The 19,635-nt window shown below is 39.1% G+C and overlaps 1 protein-coding gene across 1 annotated transcript in view; it reads left to right on the top strand.

Moving 5' to 3' along the window:
• DCC (DCC netrin 1 receptor) overlaps positions 1-19,635 on the top strand; it is a 652,649-nt gene that overhangs the window by 499,043 nt on the left and 133,971 nt on the right. The window contains exon 16 of the mRNA XM_063293179.1: positions 12,676-12,771. Within this exon, the coding sequence (XP_063149249.1) occupies positions 12,676-12,771 (96 nt within the window). The remainder of the gene's footprint in view (positions 1-12,675; positions 12,772-19,635) is intronic.

Below are 19,635 nucleotides of genomic sequence, written 5' to 3'. Positions count from 1 at the left end.
TCTGCCTTTTCAAAACCCAGCTTGTACATCTGGCAATTCTCGCTCAATGAATTGCCGAAGTCTACCTTGCAGGATCTTGAGCATTACCTTACTGGCATGTGAAATGAGTGCCACTGTTCGATAGTTTGAACATTCTTTGGTGTTTCCCTTTTTTGGTATGGGGATGTAAGTTGATTTTTTCCAGTCTGATGGCCATTCTTGTGTTTTCCAAATTTGCTGGCATTTCATGGACTATATCATAAATACATTTTGTATTCTGAGATCCTAATGCTTTCTGATTAAGTTGGCCATTTTTTCACTCATTCCTTTGTCTTTCTTCTTCTCCACCTAACTCTTATTATTTGCCTGAATTCAGTCGGTTTAGGGCATCATTTCCAAATATATACGCCACATTTTTCTTTAAGCTTGGCTGACTTTTACACCTTATATTGAAGTAATTGAACCTGCAATGCATGGTAGGATAGATACAAAGGTTCATCATGTTACAAGGGTTTGAGTTTCTTGAAAATCAGTCTCAGTTTGCCTTCCAAAAGTTAGTTAGTTAGATTTAGGTGCCACCTGAGTCAAAGATGACTCTTGGCGGCTCACAGCTTAAAACAATAACAAATACAATATAAAATATACAAGGTCAATATCCATTAAGAAAACATGATTAATTATGTAATAAAACAGAGAGTTTAGAATGACAAAATTCATCTCATATACTTCTGGTTGAAAGTCTTTGTCCAGAAATCATCTTTGGCTCATTGTCTTTGTAGCTCAAAAAAAAAAGATTAATGCCCTCATGACACTGCCCCAAAATGCATTTGTTTGTGGAAAATAGCATTTAAAAGGGCTTTATATTAGTGAAAATGTCTGTCAACAAATATATCTGTTAAGAGGAAAGCTCACCCTAATCACATCTACCCACCCCACCAGATCAGGCAGAAAGGGCATGTTGTGGATCCCATCTATGAAGGAGTGTTATCTGGTGGGACCCAGGAGGAGAGCCTTGTCTGCCACAGTGCCCACCCTTTGGATCACCATCCCCCCTGTAGTGAGATTGGCCCTGACCCTCTTGGCCTTCTGGAAGAGCCTGAAGACATGGCTTTGCCATCTGACCTGGGGATCTAGTGACATTGGTAGAGAGCCTGCTAAATGGCTGTATTTTTAGGAAGATGAATGGTGCTGTCCTGTAGATTGCATTTTTTATGTTTTTTAAAAGTGTTTTTAATGACTTCTCTGGATATTAAAGGCAAAACTGAAATACTTTGGCCACATAATGAGAAGTCAGGACACCCTGGAGAAGATGCTGATGCTAGGGAGAGTGGAGGGCAAAAGGAAGAGGGGCCGACCAAGGGCAAGATGGATAGATGATATTCTAGAGGTGACGGACTCGTCCCTGGGGGAGGTGGGGGTGTTGACGACCAACAGGAAGCTCTGGCGTGGGCTGGTCCATGAAGTCACAAAGAGTCGGAAGCGACTAAATGAATAAACAACAACTGGTTATTTTTGGTAGTTTTTGTACTTCGTTGTTGCTGCTGTTGCTATTGTTTAATTTTGTAAGCCATCTGGAGTCACGGCAGTGAGATGGGCAGCCATATAAATTTAATGTGGTACGTGGGTACCACTGTAGGGGAATACTTACAATCAATCAATAAAAGCACATTAATCAATCAATAAAAGCACAGGAAAACACACATATGTGGGCATGTAAACAAGAAATGGGCATGTAAACAAGAAAAAGCAAACTGAAGGTAGGAAAAATGGACAATGGGATGACATTAAATTTGACATAGTCATCCTTAAGTCATCTACTTAAATTTAGTTAGATTTTTGGCTTTTCTTTCTGTTGTAAACTTCTCATAATTTTTTTTAGAACTTTATTAATTTTCAAAGTATAGTTAAAATACAAAAGACAGAATACAGAAAAGATAGAATACAAAACTAAAGAGAAAAAAGCAGAATAAAAGTGCAGAATTAGATAGAAAACAAAGGAAAATGGCTTCTGACCTTCTCCAACACAGATATAAATGCACATTATACAAATGTAATCTCTTACTGTCATTAAACCTTAGTAACATTATTTCTATAAAATCAAACCATTTAGTCATCAAAACCCAAAATCAAAAACCTCATTTTTTTTCAGACACAAGCAAATAATCCAACAAATGGTTTCCAAACAGAAACAAATCCAGACAAGGTATTTTCTCTTATCAGTGCTAGCAAACTTGCCATCGTCGTTCCTTTTCAACTCCAACAGAGTGATGGAATGCTGATCACAGCATAACTGAGATCAACATTCTGACTTGCCCACTAAATTTTAGTGGGCCAGAAATTCCATTCCAGCCAGCCCTTGAAGGGTGTGCTTGTTTAGGAAAGTCCATCATAATCACAAATAGCATCCTTTCTGCTTCTTTTTTGCAACTCTCTTCTGATTTGCAAAAGCGGCTGGTGCAGCTCACCACTGCTACTCATCTTGGGGAAGAACATCTACAACAAGTAAGGAAAAAGAAGAGGAGAAACCTTAAGCCGATAGGAAAGATTCAGCTCCTTTTCAGAAGCCTAGAAACACAGAGAACTACTTTGCATTACAACATCCAACTAAGCTTTCCCCAAATTGTAGGCTGACCATACATCCCGTTTTGAATGGGACAGTCTCGTTTTTTTTAACCTTTCCAGACTGTTCCGTCATTTTAATATAAATATCCATTTTGTCCTGTTTTCTTAAAAACCTTACTTAAAAATTTGAAAGTTCCCGTGAACCTGTCAGAATGCAGTCTGACTTTGAGTGGAAGGAGGGGGAGCTCAGCAGAAATGGCAGGAAAAAAGCTGCAGAGCTCAACCCAGCCAGAAACCTAAAAAGAAAGAAACAGGATCAGCTGATAGGCGGTGATCAAAGGGCGAGCCGATTGGCTCCTGCCTTGAAACCGCGGGAAGAAAAGAATGTAAAAGCACAGCCGGAGGAGGAACAGCTGGTCAGGGACAACCGTTCACTAGACTCTCCAGCCCAGCCTTGCCTCTTGCAAATGAAGGAATCCAAAGATTCCCAGCCCGAGAAAACCGGAGAAGTTCCTGCCTGTTGATCCAGCCCAGCCCTGCACCATTTTGCCATCCCAATGTCCCGTTTTTGTCTCAAGGAAATATGGTCAGCCTACCAAATTGGCATATCCCCCAAATGTGTTGTGCTACAATCCCATCATCCCCAGCCAACATGGCCATTGAGTAGTTGTTTGTGGAGACAGAACATCCACTTGAAACTACCTGTAGAGCACTGGATTGGGAAAGGCTGATCCAGGCAAATATTGTTAATGCTATCAGCAAGTCCAAGTTTTGCCTGCAGGTGCCAAGGACCTTCTGCATGAAAAACAAAACAGAACAAGAATATTGGCTGGCTGTTTTCTGCAGCAAACAGTTAACCAACCTAATGGCTTAATCCAAATTCTGGGTTTGCACAGGACCTTGAATCATAAACTAATAAACAGGTTGATGCAAAAGAAAATAAACGAATGTTGTGCACCTGTTAGCAATCTCTCTCTCTCTCTCTCTCTCTCTCATTATTTGAACCTATATTTTATTTTGGACATGGGAAGACTGCTCCCACAGTGCCAAAATCTGCTTCATTCCCAATTAACAACTGCCCTTTTCTATTGAATCTATCCCTTTAGGGCTCAAGCATCAAAATGTTTGCTGGGGAGAGAGGGAAATGAGATGCATACATAAATACATTTTATGCAGCATGTGAACATTTTACACATTAAAAAAACCAACACCTTTCCAAAGTTTCCTCTTTTCAGAAATCTTGTATATGATGATTGTACCAGTGGTACTATTGCTGAATATTGGCTCCCTCCGCTTTATCCCCTTTGCAAAAACCAGCTCTAACAGAAAAAGAGAAAGAGAGATGAAAGTACTTAATGGGAGGTGGGGTGGGGGGAGAGTGGCTTCACATTCATCATGATGTCATTGCACACATGATGCAAATTCCATAATTTGCATTAGTCACATGATGTAATTTGTGCAGTGACATCATGAGGTATGTGGCTTACTGGGCATTTGTGCACCTGGGATGTCTATTACTCCACAGGGTTCTAAGACATCCATTATTTTTAGTGGAGTTTCTTTGAAACATGAGTTCCCTAGAGGTGCATTACAATCATGTAGATCTGGTTCCATATATTTCCTGTTTCTCCAGGCTTTGAAAGGAAGGTACTTCCATTGGTATCACTTCTGCTTTAATGGCAAATCATCAAAGAACACAAATGAGGTTAAAATTTAAATTAACCTGGATTAAGTCCTCCTGAGAGGCAAGATTATTTCTGAAATCATCTCAGCCAGGGCTGCTGCATAAGATGGAAAGGAACCATCTTCTAAGCAGAATCTTGCTGTGTATCTAAACAGCAAGGGAAATTAACTGCTTTGCTGAACACTACCCTGATACGAGGTTAATGCTAAGTTAATGCAGCATTAAAAAATGAAAACTGCTAATATGATTAACAGCAACTTAATAGGATTAAAAGATTCTTTAAAATGGGATATGTTCTTAAGATGGGCTTTAGGTCTGCTTTGCATTACTCTAGCTAAATTTTGCACCTGCTCCTACAAAGTACACAAGGTAGAAGCAAAGCAACTGTGGGTGTTTTTGCATAACACTGAGCTGAAATTGTCGGGTATCTTTTTGTCTAAACTGTCTCATGAAATTTGGTGGAAAAAGAAAAAAAAACCCTCACAAAGAGGTCTGAAAGGAGATGAAAATGCTTGTAGGTTCTTAGGTTTACCTTAGTTAAGTGATGGCCAATAGGCATGTTTGAGCAGAAGCATCCACAGCAAACTACAGTGACACCATAATGATGACTCCACTGGAGTTGGACAGCTATAACAACTTTCAAACAAACAAACAAACAAATGACATATCACCACATAAATGTTGTGCATCCTGGGGTCTGATGCAATTGTGTAAGTTACAACACTTATGTGGTGATATCAACACACTCTTGGCCAATTGTTCATGGCCTTCACATGCCCCTGCCAATATTCTGTGCCCACAGCTCAGGCTCTGGGTTTTTCTCATAGCTGGTCCTGCTCAGCCAACTACATACCTGCTGGTGCATGTTCTGTGTCCCTATATGACTCTCAGCATTCCACATCTGCTGCCAACACTCTGTATTCTTATACACACTTGCATTTCCTCAGTGCACGCGACCAGTGCTTTGGTCTTCCAGATCCCCTGCCAGTATTCTGGGACTGCTGAAAGCACTCTTTATTTCCATACACTTCTGCCAACACTCTGGGCATTTTCACATTCTCCTCTACTACCACTAGTACTCTAGCACCACCTGAGCCACTCCAATCACTATTCCCCATGGGTCAGGACTTCTGACATTTTCTGGTTGCTCCACAATATCCCTTGGCATCTTCTTATTTGTGGCTTCTGTGATGGACTACAGTAAAGCAGCTGGTTCTCAGGAAGGAGGGAGCTTATTCCAAGGAGGGGAGCAAGATAAGAGAAAACACAGCCCGGAGCTGGAATGTAGGAAGACTAAGAGGTTCAGAGTAGTCCCACCCTAGAGTCTCCCAAGCTATTTCCCCATAGGTTAGGTAGAGTAGCTTTAGTCTGGCAAGATTCTGTCTATAAGGTATGAGTAAATAAAGAACTGGAGTTTGGCTGGATTGATTCCTTATCGTTCTTGGGCTGGGCCTGACATCAATATTGCCAGACTCAAGAGTGGCTATTCTGAACTTCTTAGTCTTCCCATGTTCCCTCTCCAGACTGTGTTTTCTCTTATCTTGCTCCCATCCTTGGAATGTGCTCCCTCCATCCTGAGAACCAGCTGCGTTACTGTAGTCCATCATACCACCTCCCCCTTCATAGACACCTTCCATCACCCCTTCTGATGTCTTCATCTCCCTTCCTGCAATGGACAGTGATCACCACCATCTCCTTCAAAGCAGCCAAGCACTATTCTAAAGAGCCAACTCATCATTTCTTACACAGAAAGACCCTTAAAAGGTACTGATGGGAGGAAGGGCAGAAGCACTTTAGCCCCCATGTGTCATCTTTTCTGAGGCCATCAGTCCGCCCACCCATATGTTCAGTGGCCACTGAAAGGTTTTCCGTTCAAGTTTAGAAGTAAGACAATTGCTTTCAAAAGAAAGGGAAGCCCACTTTAATCAGATAGATTTCTGTCTTACCTCTACTTTTGACATGGCCTGCCAGATTGAATTGTTTTCTCTAGTTGTTGAAATATATCCAAGCATCTCTGTATTTATCAGTTCATCTTTTTTAAAAAAAGAGAGAGAGAGATGTACATATCAGCATTATTTCCAAATATCTAACAAGATTCTGTTGGGAGGTACACACATTATCTTTCCCTAACTGGCATTGCATGATTCATCATGGCCCATTTGCATTTAATAAAAGAAGCTGCTCAAATGAGTTTTTTTACCTGCAGATGTCATTCTCGAATGGGTAATGGGGATTAATGAGTAAGGCTGGGTGAGTAGGGTTTGAGTTTATAGAAAAGAAGCTGTTGGCTTTATAGACCCCTTCTCTCTAATGATTCATAACAATGAAAACATTAATTGGACTTCTCTTACCAAAGGACAGGAGAAAGTGGGCAGCCATGTTGCTATAGAAACAACTCCCTTTCCCTCTTATGCACAATTGTGGGAAGGGGCCTTGTGCAGATTAGTTCCTTGCAAATCAAGTTCTTAGTCAAAAAGCTAATTGTGGAAATTTTGTGAATAAATCCCTGTATCCATCAACACATATACCAAATTATTTCTGCTCAGCCAGTAAGGGTGTAGTGAATGCCAGTACAATGAATAATGCTGGGAGAATGATCTGATCACCCTCAAGTGTTATAAATGAATAACTGCTCCAGTTATTCATCAGGCCATTTTTTTTTTAAAAAAAAAGTAAGCTTCTTTTTCTGGCAGTGAACATGCCATCCATCTCATTAGTAACATTAACCAAATGTATCAATGTAGGACATAAAAGTAATTACAAAATATGGGGGTAGGGAATCATTGAGCAGTATTGTAAAATAAGTAATATTGATTCATTTGGCATTTAAATAATAGGATTAATCATCCTCAGCATGTCCAGGATTATAAATTGAAATGAAATATGGAATTTCATATCAAGGATGTCAGCCTCTCAAGCTTATGCTTTCTCCACTTTTGGACTGGCCAAGTACTTCAGCAAAAATCCATCCACAAGATTCAAAGAGACATTGAATGTAAGGGTTGGAAAAGATCTTGGAGATCATCTAGTGCAACCATCTCTCCAGTGAAGAATCCACCATTATAGCAACTCCAGCAGATGACCATCCAGGCTTTAAGTAAAGTAAAGGAGAGACTACCGTATTAAGACAGCTGTTCCATTGTTGAACAGGTGTTACTTTTAGGTTTTTTTCCTGATGTTCAACTAAAATCTACTTCCTTGTATTTTGAACCTATTGTTTTGCATCCTGTCTTGTGGCACAGGAAGACTTCTGCCCTATCTTCTACCTGAAATGCCTTCAGACACTTGAAAATAGCTCTCATGTTACACCATGTCTTCCCTTTTCCAGGTTAAACATACTCAGTGTCTCCAGCTGTTCCTCATTTTTTTTTTCTTCCAGACTCTTTATCATCTTGATTGCTATCCTCTGGACCCTCCAGCTTGTCAATGTTCTTCTAAAATATGGTCCCCAGAGCTAGAAATCAGTTGTGGTGTGACCAACCCAAAATAGAGAAGAACAGTGACTTCTTTTGATCTTAACATTTCCTAATGCAGCCTAGGATTTTATCTGATTTCATCCATCAACATACTCTGATCCTTTTTGCATGTACTGCTGTCCAATATGTCCCCCTCCACCTTATACTCATGCCTTCGACTTTCCACTCAAATGTGGCGCTTTGCATTGATCCCTGTTGAAATTAATCTTGTTCATTGTTCCAGCTGGTCAAGATCCTCTTGAATCTCAATACTATAAGGTATTTGCTATCTGTAAGGTATTTGCTATCTCTCCTAACATTGTGTCATTTGGACATTTGATAAATTGTATTGTATTTTCTATAATTTCTGATCAGAGGGACTATGGGCGGTTTACAATAAAATTAATGCTATAATAATAATTAAAATCCTATAAAAATAAAACAAGTTACAGATATAAAATACAATATAAATAAATATAAAATCCAAGAGGTTATAAACATTCTAATCCAGTGGGAGGGGCTCTAAGGCGCAAGCCACCCCCATGAATGGCTATCCCCCTTCCTGCCCCAAGCGAGACGGCAGAACCAAGTCTTCAGGGCCTTCCTGAAGGTCAGGAGTGAAGGGGCCTGCCTCACCTCTGGGGTCAAGATGTTGATGATAGCATAGTCCAGCCTACCTGTTCTCTTTGTGACTATTATTTTTTATTTATTTATTTATTTGTCAAATTTATCACCGCCCATCTCCCCCTCAAGGAGGGACTCTGGGCGGTTTTATCATTATCATTATTATTATTATTCCCTCTTTCTTTCTTCTGTGCTCAAAGCAGGCTATAGAAATACATTGATTGATTGGAAAGGACTAGGATTAATGTAAAATTAAGCAATGGGTCATGAATTGCCAGCTCACACTACAAGGCCATGGTGAGCTGTATGTAGATCCATTATCCCAACTGTAGTTCCCAGAGTAAAAGTGGCTGAAAACTGTAGATTTCTTTGGGGAGACAAAGGGCGTTAAAGGGTGAAATGATTGTCTTAAGCTTCACAGAGGTCTAAGGCACTTCTAGTACGTCTACACAAAGCAAGGTGGATTTGCTTCAATGACGCAGTTTGGACTGTGGAAGCAAGCTGATTTGCTTCACCACAGGGAAAAGACCACCGTTTTGCTAAGGTCACCTTGAGCTCTTCAGGCCAATGCTGCAGGAGAAGGTGACTCTCAGTTTTCAACCCAAGCACTGACCAGATTGTATCAGGGCTATGGGAGCTTTTTGAATTGCATGCAGTATGTGCCCCTGCTATTCAGTTTGGTGTGTATAGAAGTCCCCATACCCTCTGGCCACAGTGAAGACATAATTTACCTTAAGCTGAAATTAGCAACATGGAGTACCAAAGCTACATGGAGCCCCCAGTTTCCCATCCTTCTTTTTGATGTTCCTTTCTCTTTCTCTTTTCTTTTTTGATACCTTTTTTACTCTGTCTCTTTTTCCAAATAACATTGCAGACTGCTGGCAATGGGATAAATTCCTCTTGCCAAGGATCCTAATTAGCTTTTTGCAAAAGACTTTTGAAGGCCATACAAGCTGAGACCAAGGACCAAGATGGTCCTGGGACTGCAGTTGATGATCTCTACTGCATGCCCTACAGTGCGTGCTGTGGCTCTCAGGTTTAATTTTTGGCATTGGAAGTTTTGACAAAGAAAAACTCTGCTTGAAACCCTGGAATACAACTGCCAATCAGTGTGACCAGGACTGAGCTAGAGGGTCCAGTGGTCTGATGTTATACAAGGCCACTTTCTATTGTCCAGTGCCCTTCCTTCGTTGGGAATGTACTTTTAAGATTTCCTTCCCAGTATGGAAATAAAGGTTGCAAAAGATTTAGCCCACTCCAGGAAGACTGGTTGTGTAACACCAAAGAATGTTCAATTATTCACTTGAAATCCAGTTCGATTTAAGGTTTATAGCTCACCATCAACTAAAATATGAAGTCTTGTTTGAATCGATAGTTCAGAGAACTCTCTGTGAAGCAAAATGGAAGATAAGAAAATGAATAAATTGATTAGGCTTCTAGCTTATGTCCCAACCTAATAAGACTTGCTGGTAGGCCCCTTCTTTATGCAATGGATCAGGGTTAGCATTATCTGGATAAAGAAAGAAAGAGGCTTTGTTTACGAAGATTTGACAGTAATCCCTGATTGTTTTTTTTCTTGGTAGAGATGGTTGTTCTCAGCTAGTTTTGCTTCAAGACTCATTTCTGTATTTATATCCTTCCTTTCCTTTCCTTTCCTTTCCTTTCCTTTCCTTTCCTTTCCTTCCCTTCCCTTCCCTTCCCTTCCCTTTTCCTATAAAAATAAGGGTAGTAATTAAAGGCATCAGACTAAAAGTCAGAGACTGTAAGTTCTAGTCCTGCCTGAGGCCCAAAGCCAGCTGGGAAACTTTGAGCCAGTCCCTCTCTCTCAGCCCTAGGAAGGAGGCAATGGTAAACAACTTCTAAAAACGTTGCCAACAAAACTGCAGGGTCTTAACCATGTAGCTGCCAGGAGTCAAGAATAACTTGAAGGCTATATATATGCTGTATATACTGTATATACTCTGTGTGTGTTTGTGTGTGTGTGTGTGTGTGTGTTTTATACACTATTATGGTGTTATTTATATAATATTGCCAACATTAAGTGCTTTTAGGCACTCTCTATATCTCTCCAACAAAGACTGTTGTTTAATTATTTTTGGGAATAATAACTATCTATCTATCTATCTATCTATCTATCTATCTATCTATCTATCTATCTATCTATCTATATGTTTTATTGTAAACTGCCCAGAGTCCCTTTTGGGAGACAGGCGGTGATAAATTTGATTAATAAATAAATAAATAAATAAATAAATAACTGAAGTGATTATTCATAGCTATGTTACACCGGAGATGTTTTTTTTTTCTTTTTTGCTACATCATGAAACTTTTATAAAATCTGTTTTTTTTTTTAAAAAAAGTCTGTTTCAGAGAAGGGAAATGCTGAGTCCAATTAATTGAGAGTTCAGAAACCTGATTTCTAAATACAGATATATCTCTTTAATGATAGTTTTTCATAAGGATAATACATTTCTTCTTCATGCACTGGTGAAATGCATAGCTCCTGCAATCAAGTCAAGCGAATCCACTTTATTTTAGCAACTGAGCAGCTGAGAAGCTCTCAGCAGCAAGAAGATGGATTTCTTTTTAATGAATATTTTGAGTAGGCCTCCTATCACCAAGAAACTGCCAGAGGTGATTGTTCAGTAGCCAGGCCTTAGCAAGGAGCAATAGTTTAAGATGTGTGCTGTTCCAGTGATGTACCCTGTGTATGATGGCAAGTTGCATCTCAGAAAGTGGTTACATGGTGGATTATTCAGCTGCTCATTGCTTTTCCCCACCCAAATTTACCTCTGTTTACTCTCAGAGCAAGCAAAGACCTCAGAGCCTTGGGAACAGTCACCTTACAGGTTGCTGCCAAACTGTAATTGCTAATGGGCCAAAACAGGGAAGTTATTTCGTATATAAAGGTAAAGGTAAAGGTTTCCCTTGACGTAAAGTCCAGTCGAGTCCGACTCTAGGGGGCGGTGCTCATCTCCGTTTCAAAGCCTTGGAGCCGGCGTTGTCCATAGGACACTTCCGGGTCATGTGGCCGGCATGACTCACGGAACGCCGTTACCTTCCCGCCGAAGCGGTACCAATTAATCTACTCACATTTGCATGTTTTCGAACTGCTTGGTGTGCAGGAGCTGGGACGAGCAACGGGAGCTCACCCCGCCGCGCGGTTTCGAACCGCCGACCTTCCGATCGACAGCTCAGCGGTTTAACCCGCAGCGCCACCGCGTCCCTACTATTTCGTATATAGTCTAGTTTAATTGAATTTAAATAATTGTTTGATTTAAATATTGTTCTAATGAGTTGGCCTCCACAGCCCATCTTTTTTTTTTTCTTTTTTGTCCTTGACCTGCCTCTTTTTTGGAGCACAACCCCTGACATTCCACTTTAAGGACAAATGATGGTCTCAGTTTTATAAAGGTTGCTGGGATTCATAAGGAAAAGGACAATGGTAAAAGCAGAAAAGGGGAAAATGAAATCAGAGGCTGTGTGATGACCCTTGATATTCTCTTCAGTACTCTCACTATGCCTAACTGTGGTTACTTTTCTCATGAAGAATGTAACATGTCATCCTAATCTTACACATCCCAGAAACTTTATGGTCCACCAAGCAAACCATAATCCATCAGATATGTTCAGGGATTAAATAAAACAGTTATTCCTGGGCTGATAAAGTTGGTCTACCACTAATTCTAGTAGCTCAGCACTTACTGCTTCTCCAAATGAAGCTGGGAAGAAATGAACATTTTCATTTCATGTTTGTTTGTTTTTTTTGTTTTTTCTTTCCTTAATGGGGCTGGCAATATGATTGAAAATTGGTTTTGAACACTGGCAAAGTATGTGAGTGAGAAATGTATGAATCATTCTGAGCTCTATTTAAGATGTCATTTTCTTCTGATATGCAGTCAATTATTTCATTAGAGTTTAGATGCCACCCAACTCCAAATATGCAAACCAAAAGGACAGCAATATATTATAATACAGACAATGTAATCAATATCAGTAATCATAATCAGTGCATGATGAAAAATTTATCATAGATTCTAAACTCTTGAAATAGTTTCATGTTTAGGAAGGTTCAAAACTTCTACTCCAGATTCCAGAGCTGAGCCTTTTCTTAACTCACAGATTGTAGGATAAGGGGGCTTGATCAAAAGCTTTTCAACAAGCCAAGATCCAGCTTGATAAATATAATACATAAACATATTCCTATCACTCACTTGAATGAATCAAGGAAAATCATATTAAGTATGTATATAGGTATGTACGTTGACCACATGTTATAAGCTGTTTTGATCTGGCAAGCAAGTTTATGGTTGTTGCTCAAATCTGCTTCACATTATTAACTCTGGTGATACTATATTTGCTTCTTTACAGAGCCAAGTTCGCATTATGTCATATCTCTGAAAGCATTTAACAATGCTGGGGAAGGAGTGCCTCTTTATGAGAGTGCCACCACCAGATCACTGACAGGTGAGTTGAAATGGGTGCTATGTTTCTCCAACTTTTTTTATCCATCCTCTCTCTTATAGCAACACATATGCTTGGGAATGGGTGGGTAAGGTAAGTGGGTTTGTTTCAATGGCCATGACTTCATCCCATGCACTGGGATGGGGGTGGCACAAATCTGGAAGTTCAGTATCTTGGCTCAGAAATGCACGTACCTCACAGGCAAGTGAAGGAGTGAGCTGATCCCACTGAAACGAAGGTGACAGCATGCAGTGCACAAGCAATTGAGCTGTCATGCCTGAGATGACTTTTTTTCACATTCTCATCACTGAATATGGAAAGTCAAACAGTGAAGTTGCATATATAAGGCATTAAGCCATAGTGGCTTAATCGTCATTTCTTGAATTAACCACAGCTGTCTGGGGTTCGCACAAGTCAAAACTAAACCAACCCACGTTATGATTTGAAAATGATGTGTGGCATCTTGCTACTGTGTACAGTGTGTTGTGCCTCTGTGAGAGGAAGTTGTGCAGTCTAGTTTACAAGTACCAGGCCTGTTACATAAATGTTCTATAATATTTTAGAACAAATTCAGTGATGCTGAAGACAGCATGCAATGCAGGAGTCACTATGCGCTACCCTTCCTTTCTCTCCTCTTCCAAGGCTTTCTAAAGCTTTGAAGTTGTTAGCCTTTACTTTCCATGGAAGAATCATGGACAGCCAGCCTATCCCATTTCTGTCCTACCCCTTTCTCATGGTAGAATGAAATCCTATTATTTCATTTATTTCTCTCTCCATGAATCAAATTTGCCTGTGGGTTGGCCAGTGGGATACTCCTGAAGAAGCCAGATTGGGCTGTTGGGCCTGAATTTCATGAAGGAGTCCATGCACCACCCATTTGATCTTTGCTCCTTCTTCATATACTTCTCTGTACTGCTGTAGAAATAATTGAACTAATTGTACAGTTTCTTCCCCACCTTTAGAACAAGCTGGATTCCTTCTGCCTTTAAAAACATACAAACCTTCCCTTTATGTTATACAATTTTCTCTCATCACACATTCATTATAAGAATAATGTGAGGAATCAAATGATGTATTAGTGTTTTCCCATTCTAAAAACCATTCTAATAAAAATATGGAGATTAATTAATACTAATAGTATATTGCAAGCTTTCTCTGCTACCAGGATGGTATGGGGGATCCTTGCCTTATAGCCAAATTCTCTCAGTTCTGCAGAGAGAAATTATGAGGGTTAAACCGTTGACACAATCCTTCCCCACACCAGAATGTGAAATTACTGTTTCTCAGTTTGAACGAACCATGTCATTCACACATTCAACCAATGAGCTCCCTCATTAGAGATGCTATGGCAATTACATGAAGTCCATCCATACAGAAAAAGTTCTGTTAATATGTGAATTAATTATCCTTCTGTTTGGAAATGAAAAAGCTGACCTATCCACACTGAATATTCTGCAAAGTCCATAACAGCCACCTTTAATAAATTTGACTACCTGCTAAAATGAGTCAATTGTGTCTCTATTGAGATTCAGCTGGAAAGACTACTGACGGAGCAAAATTAAATGACTATGCTTCTGAGAAATGTATTATATTTTCACTGGTGGCTATAACTCCACACAGGCCATACAACAATGATCTCTACTTTAGCCACTTTACATTTCAAAATGCAAAATCTAGGCGTGATTTGAATATCACATCAGAGGAACTGTAATGCTATTATACCCCAAAAGTATACAGTATATGTGTGGGGGGGAGGGGGAGGGGAAGGAAGGGTTTTTCCTATCATTTATTACTTTGCTAAACTGGAGTTAATTAGCTCTAGACAGCAAAGGCAGAGATGTCAGCAAGACTCAAAAAGTAAGGTCTCATTCAGAGATGGGACATCAGTTTCCAGTACCATTCACATCTTCTCCCAAGACTCAACTTTCTTTCAAGCTCAGTGCTTACATGTTGTCCAGTGGCACAGGCTTAGCAAAGTTAGAATCTGAGCATTAAGATGCAATAATCCCTTTTGGGGGAGATGGGCTGTGATAGAAATTTGAAGGAAGGAAGGAAGGAAGGAAGGAAGGAAGGAAGGAAGGAAGGAAGGAAGGAAGGAAGGAAGGAAGGAAGGAAGGAAGGAAGGGGAAAGAAAGGAGAAGAAAGAAAGAAAGAAAGAAAGAAAGAAAGAAAGAAAGAAAGAAAGAAAGAAAGAAAGAAAGAAAGAAAGAAAGAATAATGGGAGGTAGAATTTAGGAAGAAGCAATAACACAGGGACACAGAATTAGTGTTCCCTGAAGAAGGCCTCAGTTCCACAGCCTTGCATCTATATCTCGGAAATACTCATGGCTGAGAATTATTCCAGTAGGAATGGACTCTGCTGAGCCAGAAGACTAGTAGCCCAACTCAAAAAAGTGGTTTTACACTGTCACTTGGGCATCAGTGTTTTCAATCATTTTCCATAAGTACAGATTATCATAGCATATGAAGATGGAAAAGATTCACAGGAAGACAAATGTGGCATAATTGCAATACATTAATGATGGGTTATAACTCTTGGATCTTCAATGACAAGATGAGAGCATGCAAAAAAGAGAAAGTATGAAGGGAGAGTTTCATCAATAGTTTAATAAAATGGTACAAATGGTACAGGAATACTCAATATAGCCTGTCTCTAGCAAAAAAAAAAAAATCTTCCTAGGTGATTTAAGGAAAACCCTCTTTCTCATTTTGCTTGGAATAATACTAACCTGTCTTAAAGGGGTGTTGTAAGTTATGGCAAGACAGTAGAAGTCTTCTGAACACTGAACAACATGATTCATATTCTTAATATAGCATCACCTTTTTCTGCTGGAGCAAAATGTACAATCTGATCATTTTCTTCTCCTTGTGCATAGCCCAACCTGTTTAGAACTTTTGCATAGGAGGAAGGTTATGTCACCAAGAGCAAAATAGTGAAAAATAGAAAAGTTTCAAAATACATTTGTTCATGAGAAATAACTGAAGCAAACTGAAGCATGCTCACTCCAGATGGCTAATAATTCTAGAATTTTGTGAAATATTTCTATTTAAAAAACACACCCTTGAAAAGCAAAAAAGAAAGGAAAACTAGCATTTCATCTGAGTCTCCAAAATACTTGTTTGGAAAACAAAAAAGTTTCTTCTTATTTTTTAAAATCAATTACTGGCTATTTTCTTGTAAATATTCTTTTTCTCACCATTTCATTGATTTAAAAAAATGTCTTCTAAAACTTTTCCAAGGATACATTTATCTGAAATTATGAAATTACTTTTCCCCTTTTAAAAATGTTTTTAAGTATGCTACCTCCCCAGCTGGGTGACTAACAAGTAGATTATATTATGGAAATCAAATGAGATGCTCTAATTTTCAAAGAAATTATCCATTAACCTTAGGGATTCCAGGACCAGATAACACCTTCTCTGGAACTTGCTTCCCCTTTGCAAGGGTTGATTTAGTAGGAAATAACTTTGGAAATAACTGATGAAATGAATCAGTTATTCTGGGGCAAGGTTGTACTCTGCCAACTAAGAGAATAAGTTTCTCCCTCCAGATACTGACTGCTTTGCAATGTTTTCAAGAGGGCATTCACTGAAATGTAGATGTTTAAAAAGATGTCCTTCTCTGAAGTTCCATAGGAAGGATCAACATGAGCAACTCTCCCGTCCAGTCAAACAAGTCATATTATAAAAGTCTTCCTTCACAGTCTTGAAGGCATTTGTCAATTCTTATTTAGGAGCTAAACCAGGACAATATAGTAGCCATAAATGGCCTGAAGTGGTAACATCTGAGTGGAGACATTATAAGAAATCCCATGATGGTTAAATGTTTAGCCAGCTGCATTGCTAATAGTTAACATAACAATGTGGATATAGTTTTAAGGCAGCATTTATTCTCTCGATTTTTCTTTCTGAGTGTGCAGGATGAGCAGAGAGCAGGTAGAACTGAAATAAGGCTATTGGGTCTCTATCAGAAATAAGATAATTAGGAAAACAATAGCTCCAGAAAACTTGTTGAAAGAACAAATAAGCTGTCTCAGGGTTCAAAGGAGACCATGTCAGGGAATGAAGTGGGCAATCTTATAGAAAAGATCAACTACCTCCAAAGTAGCATCAAGAATTCAGTTACAAAGCTGAAGAAACAAGGTCCCTTCCCAAAAATTATGGACTTCTCAAGGGATCTAGGCCTTCACATAATGTGTTCAAAGTATGATAATATGAGCCTGGTCACTTGTGCCTCAAGTGAGAACTTCAGATTGATTTGTCCCATGATCCTTTTGTTTGTTTTCTTGGATATCCATGGATATTCTCAGGAGTCTCCTTCAACACCAACTTCAAAAGTGTTCCTCTTTCTATCCTGCTTCTTTGGAATGACATTTGGAATGAAAACGGCAGAAATGACATTTCCCAGATAAAATAAGAAAATATGCTATGAATCTCTTAGAATATAACTACCATATGCCAGATGTCAACATCTGCAAGTGGCAATATGTGATAGATAGAAAGAAAGCAAATGTTTAGGGCCCTATTTTCAGAAGTTCTTTCGTTATAGTTTTGATGTGTCTGGCTTTGAGATGTTTCAGAAGCTGAATGTCAAATAGACTGGCAACTATTTTCTATATAAAGCTGCACTCAAATGTCTAGATTTACTAAGGGAGATAAGACATAAAAGAAAGATGCAAAGTGTTCCACATCATTAATTCATAACATATATTATCTCTCAACCAGGACCATGTAGCTGACAATATTTCATCTATTTTTTTTAATTTGCTCTTAGAACAAAAATTTATTTCCAGATTTTTGGTTTAAAAATGAAAATTGAAATCTCTACTCATAAATGAACTGTATTCTCCACTACAGAGCAATATGAGCATAACTTACAGTTACACATAGTATCTACTTGAATTTGAAGTACAAATGAAAATCCAGTATATTCTCCTTTGTCCTGTTGAAAAAATAAGCAACAATAATTTATCTCCAGTAAATCTGTGACTCAAATACTGGGACATTTTCCATATTAAGGATATTATTGTATTCAGATGTCTCCTACACAACTACACACTGTTTGGAAATGTTACAAAACCTATTCGTTAAAAAAAAAAATTACACAGACATGCACAGAGACACACATGTGAAATTAGGAAATTTCAAATATTGATACATTTAAATTACATTAATATGCAAGTGAGCCTATTTAAGCCACTTTGTCTCAAAGTTGTACTCTTTTGCTCCTTTTTCACACTCACCAGAAAACCAGAAAATTTTAATTCTGCTCGTAGACAACTACAGTTATCAATGGATCCAAATATAAGAAACTGCTTTTTAAAAAAAATGATAAAAACCTTATGGGTAAAGAGAACTGATAGGGATCAATTCATGGTATAAAATCTTGACTTTTTTCCTAAAAAAAATAATTTAAACAAAACCCAGTTCCTTAAATCAGAATTGTGAGGCAACAAGAATTACAGTATATAGTCCAGCCCCTTGCAATGTGCTATAAAACTGAATCCTCCTCTTCTTAAAAACCCTCAGAGATGGAGAACCCACAACTTCTACAGATTGTTCTACAGTTCCATTCTAGTACAGAAACTACCCTCAGGAAGGGGAGGGGGGGAAAGAGGGAGAGATGGTAGGTAGGTAGGTAGGTAGGTAGATGGATGGATGAGAGGGAGGGAGGGAGGGAGGGAGGGAGGGAGGAAGGAAGGAAGGAAGGAAGGAAGGAAGGAAGGAAGGAAGGAAGGAAGGAAGGAAGGAAGGAAGGAGGCTGCAACCTGCACCTATTATTTCACCTATTATTTCTGCTCCCAATATTTGGACATTATAGAAAATGGTGGAAGGTTTTAAAAAATTGGAGTGGATGCTTTTGATTTCTCTTAAGGTATGAAGGAGAAGAGGAGGACCACATACACCCGAGGCTATCCACAACTCATTTCACACAGTGGGAACCCTGATTTCTGGTTAACATTTCAAATGAACCAATGGGTGGGAAAGATATTTTACCATTGTTTCAAACTAATTTGCCAAAAGTGGACAATGTTCTCTCCTGGGGCTTCACATTTAGAATGAAGTTTCCATCTCCAAGGGCTGCAGTGTGTGTGGGTAACTGCTCAATGATCAAAACTTCTGGGAAGCAGGTAAAACTATATGCCACCACCCCCTTTTTTTTTCTTATTTCATGGGATTGGGTAGTTCTTTCAGTGTAAAAATAGGTGTGTTGAATCTTGCAGACACTTCTATTTTAAGTCGTTTCTTCTTACTCCATTGCTGTGGATGTTCATTGGCAGATCTTGGCTGGTTCTAGAAGACATAACACTGAACTGGGGGAGCTGTATGGAGTTGATGGCCAGGGGTTGCTGACTCCTACCATACACCCAAAGTGGGAATTCAGGGAGGGGAAGGATTTTAAATCAGTCTTGATATTTGCACTCTTCTTCTCTGTCTGAATTCAGAATAGGTACAAAATATTTCGCTTTACCATTTGGAATCATTAGATATGCCTGTAATAATATGCGTCTTTGTATACTGAAACAGAAAAGGTCTCGGATTTAAACAAACCAAAAATGCTGTATTTCTAATGGAGACCCACTTAAGTGGAATGAACACATCTCTTTCTTTCTCCCCCCCCCCGACCCACGTAACACATATTGATTCCAATGTTTTGAATCCTGACTTTATAAGGCCAGCTGAATTTGTCAAGCCACAGAGGCTAAAAAAAATTGACTGATGCATAGAAAGAGTTGGGTTGTTTATCCCTCAAGCACTTGCTCTACAAGATTTTGAACAAAGCAACTGAGCATCGTCAACCGCAAATCATTTTAGCAGCATCAAATCAGTGAAAATGGACCTTCATCCCAACCACAGCTGCAACAA

The sequence above is a fragment of the Candoia aspera genome, chromosome 2, assembly GCF_035149785.1.
Source record: "Candoia aspera isolate rCanAsp1 chromosome 2, rCanAsp1.hap2, whole genome shotgun sequence".
Classification (NCBI taxonomy): domain Eukaryota; kingdom Metazoa; phylum Chordata; class Lepidosauria; order Squamata; family Boidae; genus Candoia; species Candoia aspera.
This window is presented reverse-complemented; position numbering and strand designations above follow the sequence as displayed.